This window comes from Piliocolobus tephrosceles, chromosome 13 (genome assembly GCF_002776525.5).
Source record: "Piliocolobus tephrosceles isolate RC106 chromosome 13, ASM277652v3, whole genome shotgun sequence".
NCBI lineage: Eukaryota > Metazoa > Chordata > Mammalia > Primates > Cercopithecidae > Piliocolobus > Piliocolobus tephrosceles.
Window position 1 is genome coordinate 399,984 of NC_045446.1, and position 13,315 is coordinate 413,298.

Genomic DNA, 13,315 nt, shown 5'->3' on the forward strand with positions numbered 1-13,315 from the left:
CGGAGCTTGCAGTGAGCCGACATGGTGCCACTGCACTCCAGCCTGGGTGACAGAGTGAGACTCTGTCTCAAAAAAAAGAAAAAGAGAGAGAGAAAAAGAGACACAGACACAGAGGGAGGCCATACGAAGTTATAGCCAAGGAACACCTGGAGACGAAGCTGGAAGAGGAAGGACCTCCCCAGATCCTCAGCAGGCAGTAGGGCCCCGCCAGGCTGGATCTCAGACTTCTGGCTTCCAGACTGAGAGAATGCCTTTCTGTTGTCTAAGGCCCCTGGTTTGTGGCCGTTTGATATGGCAGCCCTGGGACACACAGACATTTGCCTCCACTGGATACAAAATGCAGCCCTGCCCATCCCTCCCCCAACTCTGAGAGGTTTGACTCTTTGTTCTCACCCCACCCACCTCCTCCAGCCACCCCTGCCCCCGCCTCCCCCACGCATCCACTGGCTCTGGGGCCCCCTGTTGTGGGGGGGGGGCGGGTGGGATGGGTCTCGGCAGGGGGCGATGACGGAGCTCACTGCCCACTAAGCCCTGTATGTACACAGAGACCTGATGGCGGGGTGGGGGGCAGGGGCGGGAAAGGACTGGACTGGGCCCTCCAGGAGAAGCTGGCCTGGGCTGGACAGAAGTAAGGGAGCTCCCAGCCCAGCTCCATCCTCCCCGGGCACACCAGGAGCATGCACGCCAGGCTTGTGTCTGCAAGGTACAGGGGCAGCACATGGCAGCATTGACTAGCAATCCGTCCAGAGCCTCTGTGCGGGTCTGCGTGAGGCTGTGTGGGCAGGATGCACATGTGTGCACACTGACACTAGCAGGTGATGGGGTAGTTGGGGGTGACCTGTCAGTGTGCAGGGGAGGTGCTGTACACGGGAGGTGTCTGCCTGCTGGTGTGTGAGGCATCTATCCACATATGAGCAGTTAAGGACTCATTTTGTGTCAGGAGAGTGGGGGGGGGGTGGGAATCAGTAGGTTGGAGGTATAGGTATGTGCCCGTGCTCTCAAGAAGCACCACTTATGCACAGTTTGGGCCTAGTTTGGTTCTGGGCAGCTGCCTGGGGATACTTCTCACACCTGAGCTTGAGTGTTGTCTGGCATACCTGGGTTGGTTGTGCACTGACCAAAGATTATGCTCACTGAGGACGTCCTTCGTGTCTCCATGTGGATGCATGTGTTTATTTATTTTTGAGACAGAGTCTCGCTCTATCGCCCAGGCTGGAGTGCAGTGGCACGATCTTGGCTCACTGCAACCCCTGCCTCCCAGGTTCACAGCATTCTCCTGCCTCATCCTCCCAAGTAGCTGGGACTATAGGTACACATAACCATGCCCAGCTAATTTTTGTATTTTTAGTAGAGACGGGGTTTCACTGTGTTAGCCAGATGGATCTCCAACTCTTGACCTCAGGTGGTCCTCCTGCCTGAGCCTCCCAAAGTGCTAGGATTGCAGGTGTGAGCCACTGCACCTGGCTCTATTGTTTTTGAGACAGGGTCTCACTCTGTCGCCCAGGCTGCAGTGCAGTGGTGCCATCACGGTTCACTGCAGTCTCAACCTCCCGGTCTCAAGCAATTCTCCCACTTCAGCCTGCCGAGTAGCTGGGACTACAGGTGTGCACTACCGTCTCAGGCTAATCTTTTTTTTATTTTTTGCAGAGAGGAAATCTCACCACGTTGCCCATGTTGGAACTCCTGGGCTCAAGTGATCTTCCTGCTGTGGCCTCCCAAAGTGCTGGGATAACAGGGCGAGTGCCACCATGCCTGGCCCGGGTGCATGTGTTTATTATGACAATTATCAGCAGTCCCCCAGGTGGCCTGTCCTCCTTCCCAGGAGCCTCGGCGTGTCTGTGGATACCCCTGCATCTAGTGTCCAGCAGGCAGACACATGGCACATGCAAAGGTAGGGGAGGTGCCTGGTGCAAGGCAGAGAGCAGTCCCTCAGCCCGCTGACCACACGGGACCCCACCTGAGGCGTACCCATCTCGTCCTCACAATGACCGAAGAGGTAGCCATGAGCACCCACATTCCTGTTTCACAGCCAAGGACATGGAGGCACACAGAGGTTGAGAAACTGAGACTGAAGTGTGTGAGTTCAGGTGGCTGGCCTGGGTGACCGCCGTGACACCCAGCCCCTCTGGCCCACCAAGAGTAGATTGCTCCAGAGTCCTCCACAGTCTCTTCGGCACCATCCACTCCTCCTTCCTTCAGGGGCATTTTCAGAACCCATAAGTGCCTGGTATTTCTCTCATTGCAAACAGAAAACTGTGGGCGAAATATTACTTAGGTGCCAAGGCAAGAGACTGAAGGCACAAACTGTTTCAGCATAATAAAGAAAATAGAATAAGAATAGTCAGGGCCGGGCGCAGTGGCTCAAGCCTGTAATCCCAGCACTTTGGGAGGCCGAGACGGGTGGATCACGAGGTCAGGAGATCGAGATCATCCTGGCTAACATGGTGAAACCCCGTCTCTACTAAAAAATACAAAAAAAAAAAACTAGCCGGGCGAGGTGGCGGGCGCCTGTAGTCCCAGCTACTCGGGAGGCTGAGGCAGAATGGCATAAACCCGGGAGGCGGAGCTTGCAGTGAGCTGAGATCCGGCCACTGCACTCCAGCCTAGGCGACAGAGCGAGACTCTGTCTCAAAAAAAAAAAAAAATAGTCATAATACAAATTAGATATGGAGATGATTATGGACAATTAATCATTATTATAAACATTATTAATCATTGGCTTTTAATATTACTCTTTGTTGCATTACTAACATAACCTAGGAATAACCGGGGGTTATAGGGTCAGGTGCTGAAGGGACATCATGAGAAGTGACCGAGAAGGCAAGAGATGAATCCTCCATCACGCCCACATAAGGGCCGCGTGAGGGCTCCTTGGTCAAGCGGTAACGCCAGTGTCTGGGAAGACACCCGTTACTTAGCAGACCGCGAAAGGGAGGCTCCTTTCCTTGGAGGAGTCAGGGAACACTCTGCTCCCGGCTTTTTGTGGGAGGCTGGATATGATCCAGGCCTGCCCGCAGTCATCTGGAGGCCGAAACCCCTCCCTGTAGTGCTGTGCTTCAACAGTCACTCTCCTTGTCCACTTCCATGTTCCTCCCGTACTCCTGGTTCCTCTTTGAAGTTCGTAGTAGATAGCGGTAGAAGACATAGTGAAAGTCTTAAAGTCTTTGATCTTTCTTATAAGTGCATGGAAGAAAACGCTGATGTATGCTGCCTTCTCTCTGTGCTTTGGCTACCTAAAACGCAAGGGCCCCCTGTCCTGTGAGCACAGGACTTACTTCACCTTATCACTTAGAAGATCCACCCTCCTTACCCCGCCCCCTTGTGTGCAATAAATATCAGCGCCCCAGCCATTCAGGGCCACTGCTGGTCTCTGCATCTTGATGGTAGTGGTCCCCCGGGCCCAGCTGCTTTCTCTTTATCTCTTTGTCTTGTGTCTTTATTTATTACAATATCTCTTGGCCGGCGCGGTGGCTCAAGCCTGTAATCCCAGCACTTTGGGAGGCCGAGACGGGTAGATCACGAGGTCAGGAGATCGAGACCATCCTGGTCTACACGGTGAAACCCCGTCTCTACTAAAAAAATACAAAAAACTAGCCGGGCGAGATGGCAGGCGCCTGTAGTCCCAGCTACTCGGGAGGCTGAGGCAGGAGAATGGCGTGAACCCGGGAGGCGGAGCTTGCAGTGAGCCGAGATCCGGCCACTGCACTCCAGCCTGGGCGACAGAGCGAGACTCCGTCTCAAAAAAAAAAGAAAAAAGAAAACCACACCCCTCTCTTGCCCTGCTCCTCAGTTACCTCCACCTTTACCTTCCCCTTTGCAGTAAATCGACCTGAAAGAGAAGTTGGTGTTCACAGCCCCTGCGCGCTCTCTGCTCACTCTCCAAACTCCAGCCCCTGGCCCCAGCGCCGGTGGCAGTGACCCACCCTGCTGCGCCCAGGCTCCCTCCCTCGGATGTGTGTGCACACCCTCCCTGGCCTCCAGAAGCCCCTCTCCTGGTTTTTCCTCCAGCCCTCCACCCCTAGCACCCCTGTGCTCCTTCTGGTCTCCTTTGCAGATTCCAAACCTCTTCAAGTTGGAGTCCCAGGGTTCAGGCCTTGGTCCTCAGGCACACCCCACAAGCGATTCTCACATATTCCTCTTCATCCAGTGCAGCAGCCTCTGCCCACTTCATCTCCTCTGGCACGTCCCATTCCCCCAGGGGCGCTAGATAAAGGGGCACTTGCGGACACACACGCTGAGGCTCCTGGGAAGGAGGACCGACTGCCTGTGGTCAGCTTGGGCCCCCCCCTCCCCACCATCTGTTGCTGCTCCTCGGGAGCTGCTGGTAGTTGCCATAATAAACACAGGAACCCACGATGAGACGTGAAGACGCTCCTCAGTGAGCATCCTTGGGCAGTGCACAACCTCCCCAGCCATGCCAGCCCGCGCTCAGGCCTCCCCCGTCTTCCCCATTTCTCCGGTGTCGGTTCTCAAGCTCGTCCTTCCCCGCCTCATTCCTCCAAAAGTCCTCAGCAAATCCTGGCAACTCTGCCTGCAGCATCTACCGGGAGCGGGCACTTCCCACACCTGCGCAGACCCACCCCGGTCCCAACCCCGGCAGCCCCTGCAGCGGGCGCCCGAGGGTCTCTGGCGCCCGCTCCGGACGCCTCCCCAGCGCTCCCCGCAGCGGCCAGGGGTCTCGCGAGCCTGCGCCTGCTCGGGACCCCCGGAGCCTCCCCGAGTGCGCTGCAGCCACGCGGGCCTGCGTCCCGGGGCCCGTACGGCTTCTGCGCGACATCCTCAGGGCCAGCCGGCGCCAAATCCACACGGGACGGCACGGCCGAGTCCTACCGAGGCCGCGTAGTTCGCCAGCGCGCACGTTTCACCGCGCCTGCTGCGAGACGGAGAGACGTGTGGCTAGGTTGGAATAGTCGGCTCACGGAGAGCTCCCGCAGTGTTTGGTCAGAGGAGCGCGGCACTCGTAGCAGCGGACGCCAGGACTGCCTTACCCAGGTGCTCCGGCCGCGCGCGGGCCTGCGAGGGGCTGCGGGCAGGGGGGCGGGGTTGCGGTGCGGGGGCGGGGCTGCGAGAGTGGGGGCGGGGCTATGGAGCGGCAGGCGCCAGACGGGGCTGCGAGGGTTGAGGCGGGGCCATGGGGGCTGCGGGCCCGAGGCGGGGCGGGGCTGCGGGCGGGGGGGCGGAGCTGACGTGCAGGAAGCAGCTCCCATTCGCTCTGGGCGGTGGGCGGAGACCCGGGCGGTACCAGCTGTCCCGGCCGGGGGGGGGGGACGGCCTGGACCAACCCACGGTCGGGGGTTAAACAGTACGAGCTTTTCCAGGATACTGATCTCTCCGGACAGAATCCTGCATTAAACAGTGTTTCCAAGGTGGAAGGGAGACCGTTTAAACGCCTCGAGACCCCTGGCTGCAGGGAGTGGTACCTTCCTCATTTCAGCCATTTATTTCCCGCTCTGGTCCTAGTGGTTCCAGTCAACGGGCGGGACGGGACGGAGGGGCCCGGAAGAGGCGCCGTGCACTTCCGGGTCGAAGAGCGCACGGCGGCGGCGGCGGCGGCCGGGCCGGGCCTAGCAGCGACTCTGGTCGGGCAGCGGCGGCGAGCCCTCAGGAGCGGTTACGGGACGCGAGGTTTCCGGGTACGTGCGGCGGCCGCGCCGGCCCTGGGGCCCCTGCTCCTCCGGGCCGCGGGCCGCCTGTGGGCGCCACGCGCTTTGTCTGCGGCCTGCACCGTGGGGCGAGGCCTGCTCCGCGCTGGCCGCGGGCCGGGAGGGCGGGCGCGCGCGCTGGGAGGCCCCGCCGAGACTGGGAGGCCCGTGGCCTGCGGGCGGACGTCCGGGGCTTGCGGGGACGCGGCGGGAGCCCACCTGCCTCACCCCGTGGCACCCACGCGCGTGCCCCCTGCGAGTCCGCCCTGCCGCTTTTGGAAGAGAGCTGTGTCTTCGCTGCCTGGTTTCCAGCCTCTGTGCGTGGTTGCCTTCAGGGTTTCGAGCCTTGTCTGCATGTCCCCAGGCCTGTGTGGCTGGCGGTTTTCCTATTCCTTAACTCTTGTAGTTCTCACGACAGCCTCTCTGGAGTAGGCTTTGTTCCCGTTTTACCGATGAGGGGATTGGAGCCCAGAAAGGCTAAGCAACTAGCCAGCGCCAACTAGTCGGGGAGGGGCAGAGCCGGCGGCCGGGTCCGCGCCAGCCCCGACTCCGACCGTGCTCTTTTTGACGCGGCTTGTGATACCCCTTCCTCGGAGTTTACGTGCTTTACTTGTTTGGACAACAGCAGAACAGCAGTCAGCTGGGTGAACCACATTTTGGCCTGTGGTCACTGGCCAGGCTCTGAAGCTGAGCTGAGGTTTGACTTCGGGGTTGGCATACTTGACCTCTCTCCTGGACCATCCGGTTTTCTTTCTTATGGGCAGAATGTTAAGTCAGAGTACTAGCGGATGGATGACACCTCAGCATCATGGCTACGACAAGCCTGGCCGTGGCCCTCAGCAGCGCTGTGTTCATCTCAGGCCCGCGGAGACCTTTGTTCACACCTGACTTTTTGACTATCATTGCAGTTTACAATTTTGAGGTCTCCTAGCTGATACAGCAAATGGTGAATACAAGAATAAAAGTTGGCCTGAGTTGAGATGTTGGACTTGGCTGCAGGCTTGTTCAGTGCCTGAGATGGGCACTCAGGTTCCGGGACTGACATGAAAGGGGATTGCAGGCACCCCGGACACCAAAGCCCCTTTTCCTTCCTAAGTAACAATTGGGACTGCCAGTGTGTTGGTTCCCCTGAATTCGAAGAGAGAGAGAAATAGCGTTTCCGGTTTTCTTTTCCCCTTTAATCCCCCAAATCTGGAGTCTAAGCAGGAGAGCCACAGTGGTCCCCTCCACCCCAGAGCTCTGCTAGCCCAGCCAAAGGTGGCCAGCAGCTGGGAAGGGCTGTGGTCTTTTCTGCAGAAATGGCTTCCTGGCCTGTGGCCTGGGACATGGCAGAGGTGGATATGGGGAAGGGAGGATGTGGAGTTGGGGCTGCTGGTGCAACCAGGAGGTCCTAAGCTAGGGGCTCCCATTAACCCGCGTCCTGACTCCTGGTGGTCCCAAAATGTCTTGTTTCTGGTGGTTGTGCTAGAGGGTATCTGCAGAGACTTCCTGGGTTATTTTCTCGTCTTTGGCAAAATAACCCCTAGTTACTGTTGTGTGATACCCAGGAAAGGATGTTGTTCAGCCTCACATAACCTGAACCTTCCTGCTGCTGTGGTGGAGGATTGTAAGAGGCCCCTGGAGGCTTCCCTCACCAGCTGTGGTAAAGTTCAAAGGCCTCAGGACTTAGCCCCACAGGTACACAGACTCGCAGAGTTCAGCGTCTCTCCTGAACTGGTATTTGTGGCGAGCTCCTATGTGCCAAACCCCACATGGCCTCACTGGTCTCTTCTGGCAGCCCTGGGGCAGGCCCAGCCATTGTCTGTCGCCCTTCCTAACCCTTGGAGGTGGTCCTTAATCTCAGTGCATCAAGGGAAAAGCCAGGAGCTATTTGTTCACATATTATGGCTCACTGCAGCCTCAACCTCCTGGAGTGAAGTGATCTTTGGACCTCAGACTCCCAAGTAGCTGAGACTACAGGCGGTTTCCACCACACCTAGCTGGTTTTTAAATTTTTTTGTAGAGACAGGGTTTTGCCATGTTGCCCAGGCTGGTCTCGTAACTCGCAGGCTCAAGTGATCTGCCGGCCTCAGCCTCCCAGAGTGCTGAGATTACAGGCGTGAGCCACCGCGCCCTGCTAATTCACTTTTTTTTTTTTTTTAGGAGACAGAGTCTCGCTCTGTCACCCAGGCTAGAGTGTAGTGGCACAATCTTAGCTCACTGCAACCTCCGCCTGCCAGGTTTAAGCAATTCTCCTGCCTCAGCCTCCCGAGTAGCTGGGACTCAGGCGCACGCCACCACGCCCAGTTCATTTTTTGTATTTTGGTAGAGATGGGGTTTCACCGTGATGCTTAGACTGGTCTCGAACTCCTGAATTCAGGCAATCTGCCCATCTTGGCCTCCCAAAGTGTTAGGATGACAGGCGTGAGCCACCGTGCCCGGCTGTCGATTCACTTTTTTTTTTGAAACGGGAGCCTCGCTCTGTCACCCAGGCTGGAGTGCAGTGGCATAATCTCCACTCACTGCAAGCTCCACCTCCCGGGTTTACGCCATTCTCCTGCCTCAGCCTCCCAAGTAGCTGGGACTACAGGCACTTGCCACCGCGCCGGCTAGTTTTTTGTGTTTTTAGTAGAGATGGGGTTTCACCATGTTAGCCAGGATGGTCTCGATCTCCTGACCTCATGATCCACCCACCTCGGCCTCCCAAAGTGCTGGGATTACAGGCGTGAGCCACCATACCTGGCCCGATTCACATTTTTTACTTTCTGTGTGAAATACATCATCAGAGTGAGGATTTGCACTCGGAGTAGTTGGACCCCGGGACTTCCCCGAGCCCTGCTCTGTTGTCTCTTAGGTGGTCTCCTTGAAGTGTTCCCCGGTAGATTCATGTGAGAGAATCTGCCTCCCTCTTTCAGATATGTTTCTCCAGGGCAGGGACTGCATTCACCTTGTGCTGCACAAAGTAGGGGCAGGGTAGGTGTTGGAGCAGGTGTCCCAGGAGGATGTGGGGTCTGTTGTTAGGGTGGTCACAGCTATTGCCAGGGAGTTAAGGTCCTCTTAGCTGCGGCCTGAGAGCTGCGGCCACTCTAGGTTTCAGTGCACACCATGGGAGAGGGGTCACCCAGCCCTTGTGTGTCTCTGAATGGGAGAGGGGCCACCCTCCTGGATGGGCCGTGGCCCTTGTGTGTCTTTCAGAGCCGGTGTCGCTAGGATTCAGACGCAGGACAAGCAGGGCGTCTCTGTGGAGTTGCTGGGTCCACCAAGCAGCAGGGCTGCAGACTCCCCTGAGCGGGAATCGTGGCCAATTGTCTTCACCTTAGGGCGGCAGGTAGAAGAAAGGTCAATTACTGATTTGGCAAAACCACTTCTGCAATCGCTATTTCCAGGAGGTAGTAACATATGGCAGTTGACAGTTTGGTGGAGTTGGCATTCCTCAGTATTTTAGAAAGCATCATCTTAGAATCTAGGGTTGGCCGGGCGCGGTGGCTCACGCCCGAAATCCCAGCACTCTGGGAGGCCGAGGTGGGTAGATCATGAGGTCAGGAGATGGAGACCATCCTGGCTAACACAGTGAAACCCCGTCTCTACTGAAAAATACAAAAAAAAAATTAGCTGGGTGTAGTGGCAGGCACCTGTGGTCTCAGCTACTCGGGAGGTTGAGGCAGGAGAATGGCTTGAACCTGGGAGGGGGAGCTTGCAGTGAGCCAAGATCGTGCCACTGCACTCCAGCACTCCAGCCTGGGCAACAGAGCAAGACCCCGTCTCAAAAAAAAAAAAGAATCTAGAGTTTTGCACTGTCTTGTCAGATGGGAAGTGAGGCCGTCCTGCTCTCTGAGCCTTAGCTCCATTAGGGATAGTTGTCCAGGGGTGTCCGGACAGCAGTGGTGGTGACAGCCCCTTTCCCCAGTTGCTGTGGTACATGTGCAACCCGCAGTGGTGGCAGGAGCTGAGCTCCAATGCAAGGAGGCCCTGAGCTCAAGGGCCCCTGGCTCTGGCCCCCCACTTCCTGGCCTCTTATGTGATGCGCTTTCGTCTGACCATGGATGGAGCTTGGACCTGGTGGGAAACAGTGCTACGGGGCCGGCTTCACTGCCTTGCTGGATTCCTGACTCACTCTCCTAGTCGAGAGACCTTTCCTCCCAGGGTCACCTGGGAAACAAGGTGACTAGCACTGATGAGAAATGAACCACGTGCACGCATCTCATTCCTTATCTGGGACCAAAGTTTGAGGCCCTGTTGTGGAAGGAGGAGCGTGTCCAGCTAGATTTCCCAAGGCTTTGTACGGCGTCCTGTGTAGCTTCACAGTGACCTTGCAGAGTGGGAAGGGCAGGGGTCCTGGCTGATGGGTTAATGCCTTGAGCAAGTGGCCTTGGGAGCCAAGGGGTAGGCCTGGCCTCTGTGCCTTCTGCCTCCTCAGCTCTGGGTACCACCGGGGACTCAGCAACACCCTGGTGGATGGGGTTGGGGTGAGGTCAGAAGAGCCTCCGGGCCTCCCGACACTGGCCAGCCTTGGCAGGGAGAGCACCCTACGTGTCACCGAGGCCCCTCTTGTGCCCAGCTGATAAAGCCTGGCTCTGCCTCAGCTCAGGATGAGGCCATTTTGTTTGTATATGGTGTTGTGATTCCTCAGGAGTGTTGCAGTTCAGTGGTCAGTGACCTTTCTTTTTTTTTTTTTTTTTTTGAGAGATGGAGTTTCGCTCTTATTGCCCAGGCTGGAGTGCAGTGGTGCGATCTCAGCTCACCGCAGCGCCCTCCTCCCGGGTTCAAGCAATTCTTTTGCCTCAGCCTCCTGAGTTGCTGGGATTATAGGTGCCCACCACCACGCCCAGCTAATTTTACTTTTTTTTTTTTTTTTTTTGAGACGGGGTCTTGCTTTGTTGCCCAGGCTGGAGTGCAGTAGCACAATCTCAGCTCACTGCAACCTCTGCCTCCCAGGTGCAAGTGATTCTCCTGCCTCAGCTTCCCAAGTAGCCGGGATTACAGGCACCTGCCAGCACGCCTGGCTAATTTTTATATTTTTAGCAGAGACAGGGTTTCGTCATGCTGACCAGGCTTGGTCTCAAACTCCCGACCTCAGGTGATCCACCCGCCTTGGCCTCTCAAAGTGCTGGGGTTACAGGCGTGAGCCACTGCACCCTGCCGACCTATTTTTTTTTTTTTTTTTAGTTAAAAACAATTTTTTTTTTTCTTCCTGGCCGGGTGCAGTGGCCAGCTGGGATCTGGCTTTTCAGGTAGCTCTGTAAATGTGAATCATGTGCAAGGCTTACTGGTGAGGGTTGTTGCGTGTGTGATATCTTAGGGCTCACCCTCCACGTGCTGTGGCGGTGGATGTGACATTGGGATGCGGCCGGTGGGGAGAGGTCATCGCTCTTCAGAGGGCTCTTTGCAGCCTGGGACAGTTTCGAAGTTCCCTGGCTCTGCTTTCTTTCAGAGCTGAGCTCAATGTGCAGCAATGGATGACGACAGCCTGGATGAGCTTGTGGCCCGGAGCCCAGGGCCGGATGGACGCCCACAGGTCGGCCTTGCGGACCCGGCAGGTGACTTTGGTGAGCTGCCCAGTGCCCGGTAGGGGCGTCCCCAGGAGGAGCAGGGTGCCTGGTGTTTCCCTTTGGAGGTCATCTGTGTGTGTCTCTTGTCAACTTTCAGTCTAAAAAAAATTATCCTTTGATTTTAAATTGTGGAAGTAGCGTATTCTTTTCTCTAATTTTTAATGCAAACAACACAAATGTTGAACAAAAGGATGTTCCCTTTCCCTGCGTGTGCCCCCACCTTGCCAGCCCTGGGGAAGCTGTTAGCCGTTTGGCAGGTGCTCCTAATGCCTCTATGCCTGTGCAAAGCTACCCTGCTCTCTGCTGCATAGTCTTGACGCCCCTGTGGCCTGTGTCTCACCCTGGTGTCTAGAGGAAAGCAGCGAGGGCAGCAGTGGGGACTCCGGGGACGACAGCGACAGCGAGCACGGAGATAGCACAGACGGAGAAGATGAGGGGGCGTCTGAGGAGGAAGACCTGGAAGACAGACCTGGTGAGACAGCTGGTGTTCACGCTGGCTCCTGTGTTTCCTCTTGTCATGGTGGGGACAGCCTTTTATAACACATCCTCCGTGAGAGTGCTGTCATCACCACAGCTGGCTCCATCCCTGTGGTCACCTGCAGTGAGGCCTCGTCTTCAGCTGTGATGACGGCTCACTTTATTCGTAGTCCTTCTTTTTTTTTTTTTTTTTTAAGACAGAGTCTTGCTCTGTCGTCCAGGCTGGAGTGCAGTGGCCGGATCTCAGCTCACTGCAAGCTCCGCCTCCCGGGTTTATGTCGTTCTCCTGCCTCAGCCTCCCGAGTAGCTGGGACTACAGGCGCCGCCACCTCGCCCGGCTAGTTTTTGTTGTATTTTTTAGTAGAGACGGGTTTCACCGTGTTAGCCAGGATGGTCTCGGATCTCCTGACCTCGTGATCCGCCCGTCTCGGCCTCCCAAAGTGCTAGGATTACAGGCTTGAGCCACTGCGTCCGGCCTAATTTTTGTATTTTTAGTAGAGATGGGGTTTCACTATGTTGGCCAGGCTGGTCTCGAACTCCTGACCTCGTGATCCACCCGCCTCAGTCTCCCAGTGCTGGGATTACAGGTGTGAGCCACTGTGCCCGGCTGTAGTCCTTCATTTTGAAGTTCAGTTTGACAACGTAGTAGGTCTCTTCTCTGTTGAGAGCAAAAAATTAAAATGTCTAAGAACACTGAACAACATGATCTGTGATGTTTTTGGAGAGAATGTAACCGAACTGGAATTCCCCATGGAAGGAGCAGCAAGATCTTGGCAACCGCCTGCCCCCCACACCCCGACAAAGGCCACCTAGGTACGGGATGGGTTTAGCATGACCCGGGGTTTGCCATGACCTGGGACCTCCTGACCCACTTGTAGTTCATACACTCATCTGAACAGAACTCCTAAGAAAGCTGATAGATGCATTGTGCAATTTTATGATTTTATTAAGAAATTCAGGCCAAGCTCAGTGGCTCATGCCTGTAATCCCAGCACTTCGGGAGGCCAAGGCAGGTGGATCATCTGAGGTCAGGAGTTCGAGACCAGCCTGGCCAACATGGTGAAACCCCATCTCTGCTAAAAATACAAAAAATTAGCCTGGTGTGGTGGCACACACCTGTAATCCCAGCTACTCGGGAGGCTGAGGCAGGAGAATGGCTTGAACCCAGGAGGCAGAGGTTGCAGTGAGTAGAGATTGTGCCACTGCCCTCCAGACTGGGCGGTAGAGTGAGATTCCATCTCAAAGGAAGAAAAAGAAATTCTGGCTGGCTGGGCACGGCGCTCACGCCTGTAGGCCCAGCACTTTGGGAACATGAAGCAGGTGGATTGCTTGAGCTCAGAAGTTGAAGACCAGCCTGAACAACATAGCGAGACCTCATCTGTACAAAAAATACAAAAATTGACCAGGCGCGGTGGCTCGTGCCTGTAATCCCAGCACTTTGGGAGGCTGAGGTGGGCAGATCACGAGGTCAGGAGATCGAGACCATCCTGGCTAAGACGGTAAAACCCTGTCTCCACTAAAAATACAAAAAAATTGGCCGGGTGCGGTGGCTCACGCCTGTAATCCCAGCACTTTGGGAGGCCAAGGCGGGCAGATCACGAGGTCAGGAGATCGAGACCATCCCGGCTCACACAGTGAAACCCCGTCTCTACTAAAAATACAAAAAAA

At 56.2% G+C, this 13,315-nt stretch overlaps 1 protein-coding gene across 3 annotated transcripts in view; it reads left to right on the plus strand.

The window, feature by feature from the left end:
* The first annotated feature begins 5,264 nt into the window (after window positions 1-5,264).
* Window positions 5,265-13,315, plus strand: part of PHRF1 (PHD and ring finger domains 1) — a 36,923-nt gene continuing 28,872 nt past the window's right edge. For 2 of the 3 annotated variants that reach the window (XM_026447280.1, XM_026447281.1), the window contains exons 1-3: window positions 5,265-5,633; window positions 11,053-11,167; window positions 11,523-11,642. In XM_026447280.1, coding sequence (XP_026303065.1) covers window positions 11,074-11,167; window positions 11,523-11,642 — 214 coding nt within the window. In that variant the 5' untranslated portion in view covers window positions 5,265-5,633; window positions 11,053-11,073. The remainder of the gene's footprint in view (window positions 5,634-11,052; window positions 11,168-11,522; window positions 11,643-13,315) is intronic. The other variant, XM_026447282.1, reaches the window with a different exon arrangement.